Source organism: Malurus melanocephalus, unplaced genomic scaffold (assembly GCF_030028575.1).
Source record: "Malurus melanocephalus ecotype Western Australia unplaced genomic scaffold, MMel_1.1 scaffold_41, whole genome shotgun sequence".
NCBI classification, from domain to species: domain Eukaryota; kingdom Metazoa; phylum Chordata; class Aves; order Passeriformes; family Maluridae; genus Malurus; species Malurus melanocephalus.
Window position 1 is genome coordinate 1194854 of NW_026623273.1, and position 19445 is coordinate 1214298.

Sequence of the window (19445 nt, forward strand, 5' to 3'; positions counted from 1 at the left end):
ATCTCAAATTTAAAAAATCACATCCTTACTTAAAATTGTAGGGTCAAACGTCATTCTGCGTTACAGTATATTTAAAAGTTGTAGTCTAGTGTGCATGTTTCCTGTCTGAGAAGTCAGCTGAATTCTCAGTTCCTTTGCTACTTCTAATTTGAAGCACCTGTATCTTGTTCCTGACGATACCAGTGAGGGTTTGGCTTGTTTATATAAAAATACATGTATATATATATACAGAAATTAAAAAAAATGTATATGTGTATGTGTATATATACTTCTCTCTGGTGCCTAGTGACAGGACGTGAGGGAATGGCCTGAAGYTGTGTCAGGGGAGGTTTATGTTGGATATCAGGAAAAGGTTCTTCACGCAGAGTGTGGTTGGCCACTGGAACAGCTCCCCAGGGAAGTGGTCATGGCACCAGCCTGACAGAGTTCCAGAAGAGTTTGGACAAGGCTGTCAGGCACATGGTGTGACTCTTGAAGTGTCCTGTGCAGGGCCTGGAKTTGGACTTAATGATCTTTGTGGATCCCTTCCAACTCAAGGAATCCTGTGATTCTATGATACACATGCATTTCAATGTGTCAGGCTTGTACTGGTACTTAAATTTGTGCAGAATGTTCTGCAAAACAGACATTTGTCTTGCACTAGAGACAGCAATTTCCAGTAAAGCATGTAGGCTTTTTTGTTGTATGAAATACAAATTCTAGAGTCTCTTGAATGGTGGGACTAATTTTCAAATGCAGATGACATTTGCTGGTCTCCATTGTTTTTAATGCATATGAAAATGTGTGCGTGTTTACTGGTCTTTCAAGATGACACCTGTATTGAAGTGATGTTTTCCCCAGATGCCTTTTTTATTAACCTGTTTATTCTCAAAAATGCTTGTAGGTTGCCGCWTGTAGAGATACAGGGTATGATTGGTTTGAACAACTTCTTCAAAATGTAAGTAATGAATTTTGAGTGTATCGTGCAATCATTGTTAGAATTTTAGTGTTCCTTTTGCTACTAAAACATACAGAAAGCGAACTCCAAGAGTAATCCTTTACAGTAGAAAAATTGAATTAATGCCCTTTAAACATCTGACCTTTCTTGGGACAGTTTTCTTCGACATTACTTTCTGTCTTTACAAATGATCTTGTGRAAATACTTCACTTCTTTGTTTTGGGAGGAGTTCTGTTTCTTTGTTTTTAATTTCATTGGTTTTTCACTAATGACTGATGTAACACAAAGTGCACAGCTAAGATACTTAATTCTGGAATAAGACATCTAGTWTTGTACATTTTTTTTAAGCAGTAGGTAAGTGTATTTTCAAATCCAATGTATTTTCTACACCATTTATGGAGGAAGCAGTGAATCTTCAGAGTATAAGTTGTTTCTTCATTGTATTGTACTTATATCTAATATAGATATTTCTAYGAGTTGAGCTTACTTTGTATCTCTAAAACTGTATTATCATTCTCTACATCTTGTATGCACTGGTTAATTTTCAAGCAAAAAAAGCTTTTGAATCTGGTTTAGTCTAGAGTGTCATGAAAACAGTTTATCAGTTAATCAAAGCAACTTCATTGAAAGCCTCTTCATTGAAGGAAGGGCTGTAATACAGTCTCAGTCCCTTCTTAGATATTAGAGTAATCTTCATGGACACAATTCTAGTAGCCAAAGTCATGTGAAAAAAGGGCGAATAAAATGTTGATAAACAGCTGTGTTACATTCTCATTTGGTATTTTAGCTTAATGTCAAACACATTTGTTTTGAACTTGCTCTTTATTTCTCCAATCATTTAAAAAGTTTTCTATTCCTATTATTTCTGCATTATTTTGTTATGCATAAAATCAGCTTTTATCCCCATGCATACATCAGTAGAATTTTTATGGAGTTTTATTGCAGTTACTTTTGCTTTACTTATGTTGCATTTTTACTTCCYCTAACCTTTTCTTCACCATGTTAAGTTTTATGGAGAATTAAATACTTCTGTAGTCTAAAATCCTTGTGTGTCTGTACATCTGTGTAGATCTGCAGTAATTGTTATAAAACCAGCATATATTCTATACAAATGGATGCAGCTTAACACTAAACCATTTTCTGTTTCATCTGCTACAGCTGTTGAAGTCAGAAGAGGATGCCTCRTATAAACCTGTGAAGAAAGCCTGTACTCAACTTGTTGACAATTTGGTTGAGCACATTCTTAAATATGAAGAATCWTTATCAGGTAATACTGTTTAAAACTCAGCTAAAATCCTTGGAATTYATATGATACTGTAACAGTTATTGAAATAATTACAAAAAGTTACTATTCCAGAACTCTTGTTATAAGGCTGATTATAMTAAATTGTAAGTCTTAAATTCATTATGAAATTTTAAGCACTATATAATAATAATCTTCACTAACTAACCACAATAGTGGAATATTAAAATAACTTGTTCAAACCTTCAGATCATTAAAACCAAAACAAACATGGCAAATTTTAACATTTGTAATAGAAATCATGGGCTGGGCTAGCCTTCCATTTACAGTAAGGAGTTTAAAAACTAGTGATGTCTTTGATGCATCTTTGCTTCTTTTTTCAAATCYTTTGCGGTCACATACAAATGTTAACACCTTATCTTTCTCATTTCTAGGAACAGTATTCTGTTTTGATCTTKAAAGRGTTGCAATGAAAAGAGATAMTCAGTGTTTAGGCAGTATGTTTTTSATTGCTTAAGSACTACYTGGTTTTAATATCCTATTTGTATTTTCTAATCTTTTGCAGATTCTGACAATAAAGGTGTGAATTCTGGCCGCTTGGTTGCTTGCATAACCACTTTGTTCTTATTCAGCAAAATAAGGCCCCAGCTAATGGTCAAACATGCYATGACCATGCAGCCATACCTGACCACTAAATGTAGTGTAAGTAGAGAGAATCAGTCTTTTTTTTCTCTCCTAGATAATTGAGCTAATGAAATTAGATAATTGAGATAATGAAAATTAACATCTGTCTTGTATATTTGATGAAATTTAATGTAAGAAAAGAAAAATTTTATTGTGGCCTTTTTTCTTGGGCATCATAGCATTAAAAGTTCCTAGATCCTTTTGAAGATCTCTKCAGTTTCTAAGATGTTCTTCCTCATCTTCTACTCCACATTTTACAGCCAAAGGGAAGGGAAACCTCTTTCTCAGGTTTTCTCATATTAGGCAATAATTTTTTTTAACTGTTTTAGTTTATAGTCACTCTTAAAAGTAGTTAATACATAACATACGGATCTGAAGACTAAGGATAAGGTTCCATAAGAGAGCGAGATCTAATGTATAGCGAATATATGAGAAGGAAATGTCTTATTTCCTCCTTCTCTAGACTTCATCTCTTAATTCTGTAGCTCTAGTGCTTTTGTATTCCCCTGTAAGACATTGTAGAGAGCTCTAACACTGAAACCCTCCCCARCTCAGGTCTCTGAAACCTTGCAGTGGTTTCTGTCATTTTGATCTGGCACCCTGATCTGTTAGAAGGAACAGGGCAGGATCATGCACTAATTGCTTAACGAGGTGGGAATAAGGCAGGATCATGCACTAATTGTTTAATGAGGGGGGAGCTGTCAGTCCCTTTCAATAGTTAAGCTGCCCAGGGCAGGCTGAATGGGTAATTGTTGCCAACTTAGATTGTAGGTACAGCCTTGCATTTTCCACATTCTCTAGGCGGCTCTTAGAGCTGCTTCTGAACAAACAGTAAWGGAAYTATCTAAATATTTACTTGCTATAGSTCATTTAGTTGCATCTGGTTTGYAYTTATACAGGCTGAGATGAATCATAKAATTATCACTGATAGCTTGAACATATCAAATAGCATGATACTAGCGTTCAGGATTTATCCTTCCCTGATTAGCAAATTAGATTGATCAAAAGTCCATTTCTAGCCGGATGTCTCTCTAGCAGATAAATATTTTCCATAGGTTCCACACTTAAAATACATAGTCATGATAATGCAAACCAGTATAATTTTAATTGTAGTTGTAGTTGGAATTTCTGCAACTTGTTTTTACCTCTGCACATTGTTTTTACCTTTTATTTGAGGCACATGAAGTCATAGAACAACTTCATTTTGTTGCTCATACATGTTTTCAGGTGTTGTGTGTTCTCTAGTGTGCRTATCTCAGGAAGACTTCCTAGATTACTTGGAGAACTCCAGAAAATTAGCAGTCCCAAAGGTTTTCAGGTCTGACACACACTTGAGAGGTGTAACTTTAGTCATCCAGACCTTTTTTCCCCACAATGCCTTAGTAAACAGAACTAGATTTCATAATAATGGTTAATTTAATAGCAGATGTAAAATATATAAATATTCTTTTAGATGTTTACCAAATGCCTTAAATAAGTCGGGAGTTTTTAACTAACTGTTGTTTATATTAATAGTACTTAGCTTTTCCATGGCCAGAAATGTTAAACACTATAAATGCTGTTGTTTCAGACCCAGAATGATTTCATGGTGATCTGCAATGTTGCWAAAATCTTAGAGCTTGTAGTGCCACTAATGGAGCACCCAAGTGAGACCTTTCTTGCCACTATTGAGGAAGACCTCATGAAACTCATCATCAAATATGGCATGACAGTAAGCTTTTGRTTACTACTRTTCTACTGATTACATTTCGCACTACTTTGGTTTAAAGACAATCTTGTCTTCATTATGAAGATAACTTTTGAGTCATGAAAAATCTTYGTACTTGTTTTACCTGGGTTTGTATGTAGTTTTGCTATATTTTGAATCTGAGAAGGTTTTCAGAGCAGTTTAGAAATGAACATTGCATTGTATCTGTTAGATTTTTCATTTTAGTTCAGCATAGCTTTTTCCTGCATAACTTCACAAAAATATCAACTTAAGCTTCTAAATAGACAATTCTTTTGTGCTTTCTTGCTCCTAGGTTGTTCAGCATTGTGTGAGCTGTCTTGGGGCTGTTGTCAACAAGGTCACCCAGAACTATAAATTTGTGTGGGCCTGTTTTAATAGATACTATGGTAAGTAAAATTATGATAGATAATGGTTACTTTCAGTTTTGAGACTTCARGTCTCACCTTAGGGTTACATCACAATTAAACACGGTGATAAAAACTTCTGTTTTACTGCAGGTGCACTTTCTAAATTAAAAAGTCAACACCAAGAAGACCCCAACAGTACAATCCTTACTGCCAACAAACCAGCACTCCTTAGATCACTTTTCACTGTTGGAGCAYTGTGTCGGCATTTTGATTTTGATCAGGAAGACTTTAAGGGCAACAGTAAGGTAAAAAAGCTTTATTTTCCATGTCTGAGGTATAATGAATGCTCCACTTTTATTTGACTTATTTATACATCTAGTCCCCCAAAGCTATATATTTTTCCATAATGTACATGATATAACTTTCTGGTTTTAAAATATGTGATTTTACAACAGCTGTGCATTTAAGTTGTGTTATGATATATATGCTTTTTGTAAGAGATTAAAAAACATCTGTTTCATCTTCAATKAGCTATTATTTTTGTTTTAATTTGCTCAGGTTAACATTAAGGATAAAGTACTTGAACTGCTGATGTATTTCACAAAGCATTCAGATGAAGAAGTACAGACAAAAGCCATTATTGGTCTTGGTAAGAAGTATTAATAGTTTTTGTTATTCTGCTCTAGTGAAAATCCATGTATCAATAAGAATTCATGTATTTGTATAGTCACAAGAAAGTTTGCTTGAAATCAAAACTTACTGCATATTTTGTTTGAGAACTGGACATAGAAAAGCTGTCAAAGGGTTACTATTTGAATAATTCTGTACCAGACTGSGTGCTTTTGACAGTGAATGCCTTTTGATGTATGACCAAGTTGTAGAGTGCAGATAATGAAGATGGTATTTTTTTTCTTCACGTGCAAGTATGTTGTAATTCCAAACCTTGTTTTTCAGTCCACAAGGTAAAAAAAAACATGGAAAAGCTTTGAGCATTTTAAGGGTAAGAGCACACATTCTGCAGGAGTCAAGGGAGCTCTGCAGTTTATAGTAGCTGGATGGCCTTTGTGAGATTAGAATGGCATTTTGGTGACTTGGAGTAGAAAATTAACTACCCCTGACTTGTTTGTGTCATGTTCATCCTCTGCTTAAGGACAAAAATTGTGCATCTGAGAAATTCTCATTTGGGCACATAGGTCTTGGTTTCTGGAAGACTTCGTCATTCATTCATTATCTTCCAGGCATGAGAGCCTCTATTGTATGATTTAACTGTGGACAAGAATTTACCTTTTTATGTTCCAATTTAGGTGACTTTTCAGATGTCCTTCTCCAATTCAGGCTAGGCAAGGCTTGGAGAATAAGACTGAATCTTCGTTGCATGTTCAATGAGAATACATTTCAGAGCAGGATTAATGAATAATGATGAATGAGAATACAGCTGAACAGGATTGATGGCATTGGAGTTGCCTCTGTTGCAGGAGCAATGCTATGGTTCCCTGGACTACTTGGAGTTTTTCTAGTCATTATGTCAATGTACACAGCACTTAACTATAGTCTAATAGTCCTGTTTAATTGCACTCTGCAGAACATTGCATGCAGRATAGGGTCTCTGTTCCTAACCATAGACATGATCACTATGTCATGGATATATTTTGCCAAAAATGTTTCTGAATTGTAGAGAGAATTGTGATTCACTTGGACGGTAGGTTTTTTCAGATTTTTTTTTTTCAGCCTATAAGTATATCAGTCTTTAATTAAATCTCATTATTTTCAATGATATATTGATTTCATCCAAGTAGTGATTCTGAAGGTAGCTGTTGGATGTATGGAGGAGATGTGGTTGACAGTGCAAATTTCCACTTTAGACTGGTCACTGAGCAAAGCTGTTGAACTGATTCAATGTTTGTGTGCAGCAGTACAGTGAAAAGGACTAGCAGGCTAACTCAGCATTTATATATGGTGAAAGGTATCATGTAAAGAGTGTACTTTGCTATCAGCCTGTCATTTTAGTAGTGACACTCGCCAGTTTTAGCTTTTACCTTGGGAYGTGTCACTGCTTTTCAGGGATTAAGATTAAACCAAGTTTAGTAATTATGACTGTGATTATCTTCCAGATGTGAACTTACAAAACAAGTTGAGGATAAAACATTTTGCTAGCAAATTTCACTAAACTTACGAGTACCTACCAGTTATGTTTTACTCTACCAAGTTCAGTGCTTGCTTCTAAAGATTCTTAACAGAGTGAAAACAAAGGTATGAAGAGAAATGATGTGACAGCATCTCTGAGATGTGAAGTCAGTCCTTTAAAAAAATGCACAACAGGTGCCTTTCTTCATCTCGTATGACADCCTCTCATGCCAAGTAAGATTTCTTCCCCAGTTAACCAGGGATGAAAAAGTAAGAATTTCCCTGAGAACACCAGTGGTTTAGACTTCTTAAAGTGAGTGAAGAAAACTGTTTTGTGAATTGTCACACATATGTCCATGTGCTTTTTAATTTTTAAAATTAACTGTAGGAAAAGGGTTGGCCTTTGCACACAGGTGGTCAAGTTACAGACATTAATATACATTTTTATAGAGTGCACAGTCATAGCACACACTCCAAAGACCACCATAATTCCTTTTTCTTCTCTTTTACCTTCATCTCACCTGCTTTTCTGTTTTTTGTTTTGAGACTGAAGGACTAAGGGCTTGCCTTGGGCTTAGCGTTTACGTACACTGTCTTTTCATGTGTATGGAGACTGTTTTAAAAATTTGACTCAGTCTTCCCTCTGTTACAGCTATTTTTATAAATCACTCTTGCATAGTTTTATTTGCTGTTCATTTTCTTTTATGTTCCTGTATTCTCTGTGTGTTCATTTAAAACCTGAGGTTTTTGTGGTCATAGAAAATGCATTTAATGTCTGCTTTTTGTAAACAGTCTTTAAAAAGTTAAGTAGCTAAATGTAAATTAAATTAGGATGTTATGCTCCCAGTACTGGTTTTTTATGATACTCTGTAAGAGTTTGTCAGCAGCACTTTTAAATCTACATACATTATCTGGAATGGTATATGCTACCAGTAGTTTAGAAAAGTTTTTATTAAATACAGACTTAAGAACAGCCAGTTTCCTGGCAAGGGTAAGACTGCAGCTAAAAACAGTTCTATAGGGTGTGTCTTCCAGCACATAGTCTTGGGAATACTTCAGATATTCAAGAAAATACTACAATAGGTATATGAATAATCACAGCCAGGGGTATGCATTTTACTGTGTTCCCTGGTGATTGTTTTTACTATTAGGTTATTAAATGCTCTTGATATTTATAAAGTTTTCTTATTTTCTCTGCATACATGTGAGTCACATTTTACAGCTGCAGCAGAATGTTTGTCTCTAAATGTATTAAAATGTCTGTATTAGAAAAATAGCAGATACTTTTGGTATTATTCCTTTCTTGTTCTTATGATAGCTCCTAGTCATTGASATGCAGGCCGCTACACTGTACCTGTTCCAGACCTGTTTAACTTTCTGTGCAGCTGCCCTGGGTCAACACTCCATATTATCTATCAATAAGAGTTGKGGTTAATAGAACTGTCATGAGTATCAGAACTTCTTGTAAGCGATGGATGGTGTCCATATGGAAACGATGCTGTTTGGACTAGAAAAAGCAATGCTGTTKGGAGGAGATAAATTTCATACATTTCTACTGAAGGACTTTAAAAGCAGAAATACAGTTTCTAGATTATAATAATGAGAGCCATTTCCTCTTTTCTCCACCCTTAGGATTTGCATTTATACAGCACCCAAGTTTAATGTTCGAACAGGAAGTGAAGACTCTGTACAACAGCATTCTTTCAGATAAGAACTGTTCAGTAAACTTAAAAATCCAGGTGTTAAAAAACCTCCAGACCTACTTGCAGGAGGAGGATACACGTATGCAGCAGGCAGACAGAGACTGTAAGTGTTTAGTTCTTCTGTGCTCATGAGCCATGCGAAACCTGATTTCGTTGCCTATATTTACTGTATATCTGCACTGAGTCACTAAAAACTGGAACAAGATCAGTAGTATTGTACCCAAAGTATCTTAGAATTATTTACAAGAGATATATACAGTTATATTATTTACTTCCAAGATGCATAAATACTGGAAGCAATCCAGAATTCATAATTGTTGTAATGATGGTAATAATAATTTTTACCAAAAACCCTCTAATTTTAATTTGCAGATAAAAAGTAATAAATACAACATTTTTTTAAATCCTTTATTAAGGAGTTAAAACTAGAAGTAAAATTTTGTCCCTCTAGTTTCTTTATATGTATTTATACATTAGACTGTTTTGTATTTCATAAGATCATAAACTCATTCTAAGACAGCTGAAATGTGTACTTACTGTGAAACTTAAAGATCAGCATATATCAAGTAATGGCAAAATAAGTGATTATTCTGTGGTGAGTGTGCTATTGCTTTTGTCCTTTTTACAGGGAAAAAAGTAGCAAAACAGGAAGACTTGAAAGAAATGGGTGATATTTCCTCAGGGATGAGTAGTTCCATCATGCAGCTATATCTCAAACAGGTCCTTGAGGCTTTCTTTCATAACCAGTCCAGTGTACGCCACTTTGCTCTAAATGTCATTGCACTGACATTAAACCAAGGTCTCATCCATCCTGTTCAGGTATGATAGGCTTTTGTGGTGGGACTTTTTGTTATTTTGTTTTTAGAGGCTTTCACACTTCCTACATAAATTTTTAAGCCTTCTCTTCTAGTTGTGTTACAGTAATTTGTTATTGCAGCAAGAGGCCTTTACAGAAGGCATAGTTGGAAATCTGATTTATGTTGTTAGCCCATGAAATTCGAAATGTAGTATTATCTACTTTTGGATTAAGATGTAAAAGCCCAGACAAAAACTAAAGACCATGTAGATATACACATTGGAGCATATTTCTTTTACAACTTTGAGGTATATACCAAAATGTTTTCTTTGTTTACCTCTTTACCTTGTGTCAGCCTGCTTCCACCTCAATTCCTATATTCTCCAAAYGTTATGGAGTTCCACAGTCAGTGTCAGAACTTCAATCATCATTTCCATCATTCTTTGTTACATAATGTTTTGTAATTAATTTTTGATACTGCAGCCATTGCACATGTTCAGTCAATAAGTGGTTGGTTGGGTTATTTTTTAAATGCAATTTTCTGTAATTTAAATTGACTTTAGAGTTTGAGAAAAAGGGAAATACTACCTGAAACCTCACACAACTTTGTTAGAATACTTGTGTCTCATAGTGTTTTGTACTATTTACTTGCAAAAAKGGTAGCAAGTTCTATAGAACTTCCTATTCTAATTTCTGTGGTAGAAACAAAAAGCAAAGACTGAGGAGGTACAATGCCTCTGAATAATCATTTCATTTGTTTTTCAAGTGTGTGCCGTACTTAATTGCTATGGGCACAGATCCAGAGCCCTCTATGCGAAATAAAGCTGACCAACAGTTGGTGGAAATTGACAAAAAATATGCTGGGTTCATTCACGTAAGTAATTAAAATTTAACATTTTACAAAATACTGTTGTGTTCTCTAGTGGTTTAACACTTGAATATGCTTTAGCCGCAGAAAAACAGTATAAAGGAAAAAATAATATCTGTAAGCAGTTGTAAACATGACTCTTTCCCCTGTTTGGACATTTGTATTCTGAAAAACAGAAAGGAAAATATAATTTGAAGTGTCTCTTCTAGTCCAAAATTTCCTTAAATTTAGGTTCACAATAATGTTTTCCACACTAAATTGTATTTAAGAGCATTTATTTGATAAGAGATAAGGACAAGTGTTTCATAATTTTTAACAGTGATTTTCCTGTATCAGTGGACTAGGAAAGCAAACACCATGTAACRGTCAATAAAAGTCCTTAGAATATATATATTAGAGTGTGCAAGGCATCAAGGCTTTATAAATTGTAATCCAAGCAGAAGGAGCATAGGAAACTGTTTACATCTGATGTATTTTGCTGAAAGGAAAAACTAAGGGCTGTGCGAGGGTGTGAAGCTGTTGGCATAGTGCCATTTCTGCGTAAGATATAAAATTAGTCTGCAGCATTCTCCTTATTCTGGAAAATCCCAATCTAAGTYTGTGTGTACTACATTGTAGGATTTCTCCTATGTCCTTCTTTGTATTCCACTGCATCTGGAATATTGCACTGATGATGACATCCAAAAAGATACTTCACTCATTAGGTGCAGGCTAGCAGTTGGTATTTGCTATGTTAAGTAGTTGGAATTTAAGAYAGCATATAGACACAGCATGTGTCTATAAACAGCACCAGAAGGAGTATGAGGATAGTTGGATRTGCAGCCTAACTAGAGATTCAGTTTGTTCTGAAACTAGAGCAGGACCACTGAAGTGAGTAAAATCAACAGGAAATTATTGGTTATATGAAAAAAAAAACTCCTAAAACTAATTTTCTATTTGTTAGTGCTATTGTATCATATGGGTTCAGTTATTGGTTTCACTACAGATACTACCAAGCATATACATTTGGTAGAATAATCTGTTCATGCATGAAAACATTTCAGTGTTCTTGAAAATTATTTGAATTTAAATACCTGACTGTAGTGGATGAACAGACTAGGTGTATGTTCCTAGCAGACTTTATAGTCAAAGCAGTTCACAAGACATTCTGACCKCTGCCACAAGTTCTCTTTGACAACTCAAATCTGTTTGCCACCTCAGAAGGTAGTATTGCCTGARTGCATGTTTTAAATTCAAATTTCAGATGAGCAATCCTTTAGAAGGAATCTATTATACTGTTTTGGAAGCAATGCTTTGAATAAAAATAAAAACATTGCCATTTCAGATGAAAGCAGTGGCTGGTATGAAGATGTCTTACCAAGTACAACAGGCAATTAATACCTGCCCAAAAGATCCTGTAAGAGGTTTTAGACACGATGAATCATCCAGTGCACTGTGTTCACACCTCTACTCCATGATTCGAGGGAACCGTCAACACAGACGAGCCTTTCTAATTTCTTTACTCAACCTCTTCGATGATACTGCAGTAAGCAYCACATTTTCTTCACTTACAAAGAAGTTAAAATGCAGCATTGCATGCTTAAATTATCCTTGTATGGTGTATTTTTTATAAAACAATTAGGTTATAAAAAATACACCATTATGTTGTTTTGTCCCCAATGTACTTCTTTGCTTTGTAATGTAAGGTATTTATCTGTACAATAGAATGCATGTTACATCACTCTGTACCTTTTTATACTCAGTTTGGATTGATCAGAAATAATGTATCTTCAGGTATGACTAAATTTTGTGCGTATATATTGTTTAGAGTGGGTTTGGGGGCTATGTAGAATGAAAACTATGATCATGTTTTTGCTCTAGATGGTTTGGAATGCGGCAGAATTGTATTATGCCAAGATATTTCTACRTGTATTTATATGTAATTTTTTCTTCCAGAAAACAGAGGTGAATATGCTTTTGTACATAGCAGACAATCTAGCCTGTTTTCCATACCAAACACAGGAAGAGCCACTGTTTATAATGCATCACATAGACATTACACTATCAGTTTCTGGTAGCAACCTACTACAGTCATTTAAAGAGGTATGTGCATTTATATTTTAGTATATTTATGATGGTGGAAACATGAGCTTCTCTACAATGTGGTCAGTTTTTCAGTGAATGCAGTACCATTATTAGGGTATGAACTAGTTGCATTACTTTGCATGCAACCAATAGTAAAGAAATAAAGTAACACTCTCTGTTCTGATCTGCATCTGGTAAACACCAGTTAAAAACTTACTTACATTGCTGCTTATGTTATTAAAAGAGAGTTATGAATTTTGAGATCAAATCTATATAATTTTCCAATATGGCTGAATAACATTTAATTGTCTATGTCTAGAAGCATATGAATCCAGAATCATGACAGAATACTAGTTTGTTGTGGTTRTTTGTAAAATTTTAATAATCAAATTCAGTTGGCAGTTGATTTTGTTGTCAAGTAGCTGATGGCAGTTGCATTTGTGTTGCCTGAGAGATTAAAAATACATTGTCTGTTGCAAGTGGGGAGTGGGTAGTATTTCTTAAAGAACCTAAGAAACTGCAGATCATTGAGTATCTGTTGCTATGGCAACACATAAGCCTGTAAGTGAGAGGCCTCTGCTTCTTCAAGGCTTCAGTATCTTCCTTTCCTGAATGACTTCTACAGTAGAAGGTGAAAATTGTCAGGAAGCAAACCAGTTACTTGAATGTCCAGTTTGACTAATAAATACAAGTCAGAGTTGATGTCTGAAAGTATCTTGACTGAAAACTACTGTGCTTTAACTCTCACCCTACCAAAGTTGATTTTTAATCTGCTAGAAAAACACAATACGTTCTTCASATTAACAGCCACTGTTTTGCACCCAGCACCTAAGGATGAGATCCTGCTTAGATCTCTGTTGTAAAAAATCATACTATGTGCAGTAATAATGCATGTTTGAAATTCTGTAGATCTACAAGTAGTAGAACCAATCACAGAGTCATATAATGGCTTGATCACTTCAATCCAACCTCTTGCTGGGCAGAGATACCTTCCCCWAGACCAGGTTGCTCAGAGCCCCATCCAGTCTGGCCTTGAATATTGCCAAATATGGGGGAGCTGATTATTATTAATAATTATAATTCATTATTAGTATGATCACTTTGATCAGAAGTGTAATTAGTGTAGTAGATTTTTAAGAAACAATGATTTAAAACAGCTTGGACTAGTCTGTATCAATGTACATGTGTAAATCTCTCTGATACACAGAAATTATACTCTGGTAAACAAAAAACAGTAATTTCTTCCCGATTCATTGTATTTGGCCTTCTACTGTATTTTACTATCATTGCCAATGAACTTCAGCAGTCTTTTAATGATAATATACCRGGAGAGCGCTTGGTGCTTCAGTTCCTTCTGTATGCACCTTGCAAAAAAAGCTGGGCTTTGGATAAATTTTTCAGTATCTTTTTGCCATGAATAATATTATCAAGTTAAATAAAATTGTTTAGGGAATTCTTGCTAATTTAAGCCAGTAATGATTTTGGACAGATTATTTTAGGAACATACATGGTGTTACTTGCTCTAATTTTGGAATGTGTGTTAACTTCCCTGTCTTGCAGTCTATGGTGAAAGACAAAAAAAAGGAAAGAAAGCCTTCATCAGATGAGGAGACTGAGAGTGACAGTAACAGTGGTAGTGGAAGTGAAAGTGAGGAGGAAGCTTCTAAGCCTCGGAGGTTACGGAAACGAGTGGACTCTGATTCAGATTCTGATGAAGAAAATGATATAAATGCAGTGATGAAATGTTTGCCTGAAAATTCAGCTCCTTTAATTGAATTTGCTAATGTCTCCCAAGGCATATTACTACTTCTGATGTTGAAACAGCATTTAAAGAACCTCTGTGGATTCTCTGATAGGTAAACACTTGTTATGCAGTGAGTTGTTTAGGAGATTTTTTCATTTGTTTAAGTTGATTTTAACTACTTGTTTAATCAGTAGATTTGTGTAAGAGAGAAAACAAATTTATTAAGTTGAATTTAATGAAACTTTGGCTTAAAAAAACTCAATTATTTCATTTCTTACCAGGTTATCTATTGCATATGAAATGATTCAAAGATAAATACTTATAYTGGGGATTTTAAAAGCTTTTTGTCCAAATTACTCCTGACTTTCCTTAAAAGATCTTCTCTTTTGTTTTCTTTGAACAGTAAAATTCAAAAATAYTCTCCATCTGAATCTGCAAAAGTGTATGATAAAGCTATAAACAGGAAGACCGGAGTGCATTTCCATCCAAAACAAACTTTGGATTTTCTGCGGAGTGATATGGCTAACTCCAAGATCACAGAAGAAGTGAAGAGGAGTATAGTAAAACAGTACTTAGATGTAAGTACATTAAAGTACTTAGATGTAAGTACATTAAAGTTGCTTTGCAGAAAGTTTGAAATCCTTTAACACAGTATAAACCTGAAAGTACGTTTCAAAATGTTAAGTTTCTGGCTATCTTATGTGATGTGCTGATCTTCTTTTCAGGATGTTTAGCAGGACTGTATTTCAAAGATTTCTAGTAAGTTTAAATTCAATGAAAATTTATTTCAGCTAAAGGATATTCATCGTTATGGAGTATTTTCTAATTTCTGGTATCCATGTTGTATATCTCTCCCRTATTACTTGTTCATTTGGTTCCTGACTGTTTCCATCATGGGAACACAAACTGGATGTGATTTATGAACTGCCCCTCAACCTCCACCATAACAATTAGAAAAAACTTGCCATTTGGAAAACATGCGAAGAAAGCTTTTATGTATCTATATTAAAACCCCAGAAAGTTAAGTTTGTAGAACACAACATGACTGTTCAAGTGTGCTGTTTTGTTTTACCCTGTTTCTTTGTGTTGCTTTTTGTTTCTAACATAATGTAATGTGATATAAATTGTCCATTCTTAAAGTTACAATATGAACTGGTCTTTTTCAATAGTTCAAGCTCCTTATGGAACATTTGGATCCTGATGAAGAGGAAGAAGATGGAGAGGTGTCAGCTAGCACAAATGCTCGGAACAAAGCAATTACCTCGCTGCTTGGAGGAGGCAGCCCTAAAAACAATGCAGCTGAGACAGAGGACGATGAAAGTGATGGGGAGGATAGAGGAGGAGGCACTTCAGGGGTGAGGCGGAGGAGGAGTCAACGTATTTCGCAGCGTATTACGTAAAATGATTTTTATGTGCTTATAAATGTCAGTTTATTATATTAAATGTACACCAAGTAATGTAATCCACATGAAAAAAAAGCATTTTGTAGATAGAGATTCTCTACTTAACCATTTATACAACTTTTGTAGAAAGTTTAACAGAAAAGACAATAAAAAAAAAAAACAAAACAAACTAGAAAATGAGATTTATCCCGTATAAAAAGTTATTAATTTTCCTTTGGAATGTACTGTGTGTTATCCTTTTTATTGTTGCCAAGTTTTTATGTAGCTTTATGATTCATGTGTATATATAATTTTATATATCAATAAGAGATAAAGACACGGGTACAAATTAAGAGTATGTGGTTTTACAAGGATATGTTAACCCCTTGGCGCTGGCGGTCGCGGTGCGTCTCATTGCCGGCAATGGAATGTGTGCCGGGGAATCCCAACTCCCGGCGTCAAGGGATTAAAAGCAATAAAAGCAATAATTTCACTAAAGTTCTTTTGTGTAACACTTGGTCTTTTTTCCCCCCAATGTTTTAGTCATTGAGAAGGTCAAAACGAAATTCAGACTCTACGGAGTTGGCAGCACAGATGAATGAAAGTGTTGATGTCATGGATGTCATCGCTATTTGCTGTCCAAAGTACAAAGACCGACCACAAATTGCAAGAGTAGTACAGAAAACCAGCAATGGCTTCAGTGTTCAGTGGATGGCAGGCTCCTACAGTGGCTCCTGGACTGAGGCTAAGCGCCGTGATGGCCGCAAACTGGTGCCTTGGGTAGACACTATTAAAGAGTCAGACATTATTTACAAAAAAATTGCTCTAACGAGTGCTAATAAGCTGACTAATAAAGTTGTGCAGACTTTACGATCGCTGTATGCCGCCAAGGATGGAACTTCCAGCTAATGAATTTGTACATGCAGCCAAATTTACAGGAATTGAAATAACAGAAAAACTTGAAATATCAACTTTCTGGCAAAAAAAAATCAGTTAAATGAAGAGTAAGAATGGAACCTGGGACGCGGGGAAAAAAGAAGGAAATGTTTGGTAAACATTTTTGTGGGAGCTTCCTTCGCTGTTGTGCAGCAGAAACTTCTCAGTTCATTTTTACTCCCACTGTATTATAGTTTAACAAAAAATTGTTTATATCTTGAAAAAAACCTTTCTGTTTAAAAAAAAATAAACAAGTGAATGTTGGAAATTAGTCTGTTAATGTTCTTAATAAAGTGTTCTTGGAGTTTAACCTAGCAGCGGATGGCTTTCTTTAGCTTAGCCCAGTTTCCAGGAAAGCATTGTTTTTCCAGGCTGTAAAGTGGCAGAATCTCCTGGATATATAATTTATTCTGTTGAAGAAAAAAAAAAAAAAAAAGAAAAAAAAGCATGCAGTATCTATGACCTATCTGCAGAAGGAGTTTTTGTAAATGTAGATTTTGATGTATTAGGTCACCCTGAAATAATACAAGAAAAGGGATCCCCAGCAAATCTGGTGGAACGAATACTGCAATAAATTTTTTTACTTCTCTTTGTTACTTGTCTGTTTCCATTTGAATTTCTTATTGTAAAGATCTGTTTAAATCCATTTATATTATTTTGCAGTCTTTTGTGTAAAATTTACTATATCAGTGGTTTTCAAAACAAGACATAAAATATTGTTTATACAGTTTGTATAGGCTGACTTCTGAATAATTGGTATCTTTTTATTTTTATCCCTAAAAGGGTGTAAACACAAGTTAACTCCAGGGTTTTATTGTATCCTGCAATATTTAGTATTAACTATATGATTTAGCACTGTGCCAAACACATTTTCAAAAGTACATTTTGATATAAAAAGAAAATATAGTTTATTCCTTGTATGCTTCAATTTCTTTCTAATGCTGTCCAAATGGTAATTTATGATAGTTTAAATTTGGGGAAAGCTTCTGCACGGGCAAACTGGCCATGTATGCATTTCTCTGGGTAAATATAGAGAGACTTCTGTCAAGAGGAAATAGCTACCAGTATCTGAGGAGTGAATGGGTATGAGTCTAGGCAGTTACACTACATTCCTTCACAAATTATTTTTTTTTAATGTTTGTATACTAGACTAATTTTTTTTACTAATTGAAAGATGTTTTCACATTCTGTAAATTTAAAAAATGCTGTTGAAATATTCCAGAAGCATTTGCTTCAACTGCCTTGCCACAACATTTCATAAGCAGTTTGTCTTCCTAGAGAGCAAGAAAAGCAGCATATTTGCAAACAGGAAAAAATCTAAAACAGCTAAATTTTTTAGGACTCCATTAAATTCTGCAGTCTTTTCAAACCTATTTATTGAAAACAGGTGTTCTTCAATGTAATTATTTTTTCTATTATGTTTTGTTTCATTCAAAAATTTAATATATGGTAGGAGGCTGTTTTTATGAAACTAACTTGCAGAATTCTGGTACATTTTTTTTATTCAATTTGTGAAGAAAAAAAAAAATATAAAAAAATAACCATATGTAAAAAAAAAAAAAAAAAAAAAAAAACAAACCACTAAACTGCACATTAAAAAAATTATTAAAAACTCCTCAGAATCCAGTTAGTAAATTGTTGGGAAATGCCTTTTTGCTATTTCACCACTGGAATTTTTCTGAAAAGAAATGTTTTAGCACCTCTTTTTTTTTTTTGGTAATGTTGGTAGTGTTTTCTTCACTGTTCAAAAAGCCACCTCTTGGGCTTAAATAGTATTGTTAAAGTAGGGAGAAGTAGAAGAAGCAGGAGTCAGTCCTCTGCAGCTCTGAAAACAACATTTTTGTAGCAAGCAATGGAAGACTATATTTCTCAGGGCCAGGTGCAGCTTTTATMGTGGCAAACTCACACTTGGAGAATAGATGGGGGTATATGACCTGTCACATATTAATGATAAACAGAGTTGAAAATCCTTCACCAAGAAACTCCTAAGTGATGAACCCAAGAATCTCGTAGAGTTGCAGTTTAAAATAAAGTTAGTCATTTTTGATGCAATTTATTTTAGAGCATCTTATTTTTAATAGGTAATACAAATATTTCCTTGTTCATTTCCTGTCATGTAGCTTTTCCAGTGGCAAAGATGGGGATATATTTCAATTTGCGTGGTATTTATTGGAATAAAATTATCAGAAAGAAATTATAAGTAAACAATATAAACCTGAAGTCTAAAGTTGTCTTAGTTGAGAGRATTTAGATCATTACTATATTGCCAGTGTATGGTATGCCAGTGGCATACATGCTTCTTGATGGGATGTTATGGCTGTTATATAATTTACAGTTATAAAATTGATTATAGATGATTAAATAAATTTAATATGATTCTTACTAGTAAAGAGTTGAATTTTACCCTCCCAAAGTACACAGAGTAATACTAAGTTCTGTTTTTTCCAGTCACAAATACTCTGGTCACCCGCTGTGAAAGGGAAAGGCAGCCGTGCTCGGTTGTGGGAAACAAACTCCTGTTTGCTGTGTGAGACCCGGGCTGACTGTTTTCAGTGTGAAGTTGAGTGCCCAGGTCTCGGTATCAGTGGTGTCTGTGCAAGGCTCAACCTCTTGAGCCACATCATTAGCCACATCATTAGCAACAGCATGTACCAAGATAAGAATTCTTGTACATGAAAAAGTGTTTGGTTTGGTTTTGGTTTTGGTTTAAGTGCTGCAGTGCAGTAATTGATCCAGTGACACAATTTTACTCCTTTGTATTGACATAGCTTTGTAGTATTTTTTCACTGTATGGCTACAGATTTTTACATATGTAACTATAAGATTATTGAATTTTTTATTCTTCCTGCTTTCTCCCTTTGAGTACAGGATCTGTACATGGAATTTGT

General features: G+C 34.7%; 1 protein-coding gene across 7 annotated transcripts in view; it reads left to right on the forward strand.

Moving 5' to 3' along the window:
- The window catches only part of NIPBL (NIPBL cohesin loading factor), a 154326-nt gene extending 136272 nt beyond the window's left edge, over nt 1-18054 (forward strand). For 3 of the 7 annotated variants that reach the window (XM_057364678.1, XM_057364677.1, XM_057364682.1), the window contains 16 exons: nt 884-937; nt 2096-2204; nt 2746-2882; nt 4435-4575; nt 4886-4979; nt 5091-5245; nt 5499-5589; nt 8697-8870; nt 9396-9586; nt 10330-10437; nt 11756-11956; nt 12367-12513; nt 14056-14351; nt 14643-14817; nt 15409-15594; nt 16165-18054. In XM_057364678.1, the coding sequence (XP_057220661.1) occupies nt 884-937; nt 2096-2204; nt 2746-2882; nt 4435-4575; nt 4886-4979; nt 5091-5245; nt 5499-5589; nt 8697-8870; nt 9396-9586; nt 10330-10437; nt 11756-11956; nt 12367-12513; nt 14056-14351; nt 14643-14817; nt 15409-15594; nt 16165-16530 (2625 nt within the window). In that variant the 3' untranslated portion in view covers nt 16531-18054. Of the gene's footprint in view, nt 1-883; nt 938-2095; nt 2205-2745; nt 2883-4434; nt 4576-4885; nt 4980-5090; nt 5246-5498; nt 5590-8696; nt 8871-9395; nt 9587-10329; nt 10438-11755; nt 11957-12366; nt 12514-14055; nt 14352-14642; nt 14818-15408 lie in introns of all 7 variants that reach the window. The other 4 variants (XM_057364681.1, XM_057364684.1, XM_057364679.1 and 1 more) reach the window with 3 other exon arrangements.
- The last annotated feature ends 1391 nt before the right edge of the window (nt 18055-19445 follow it).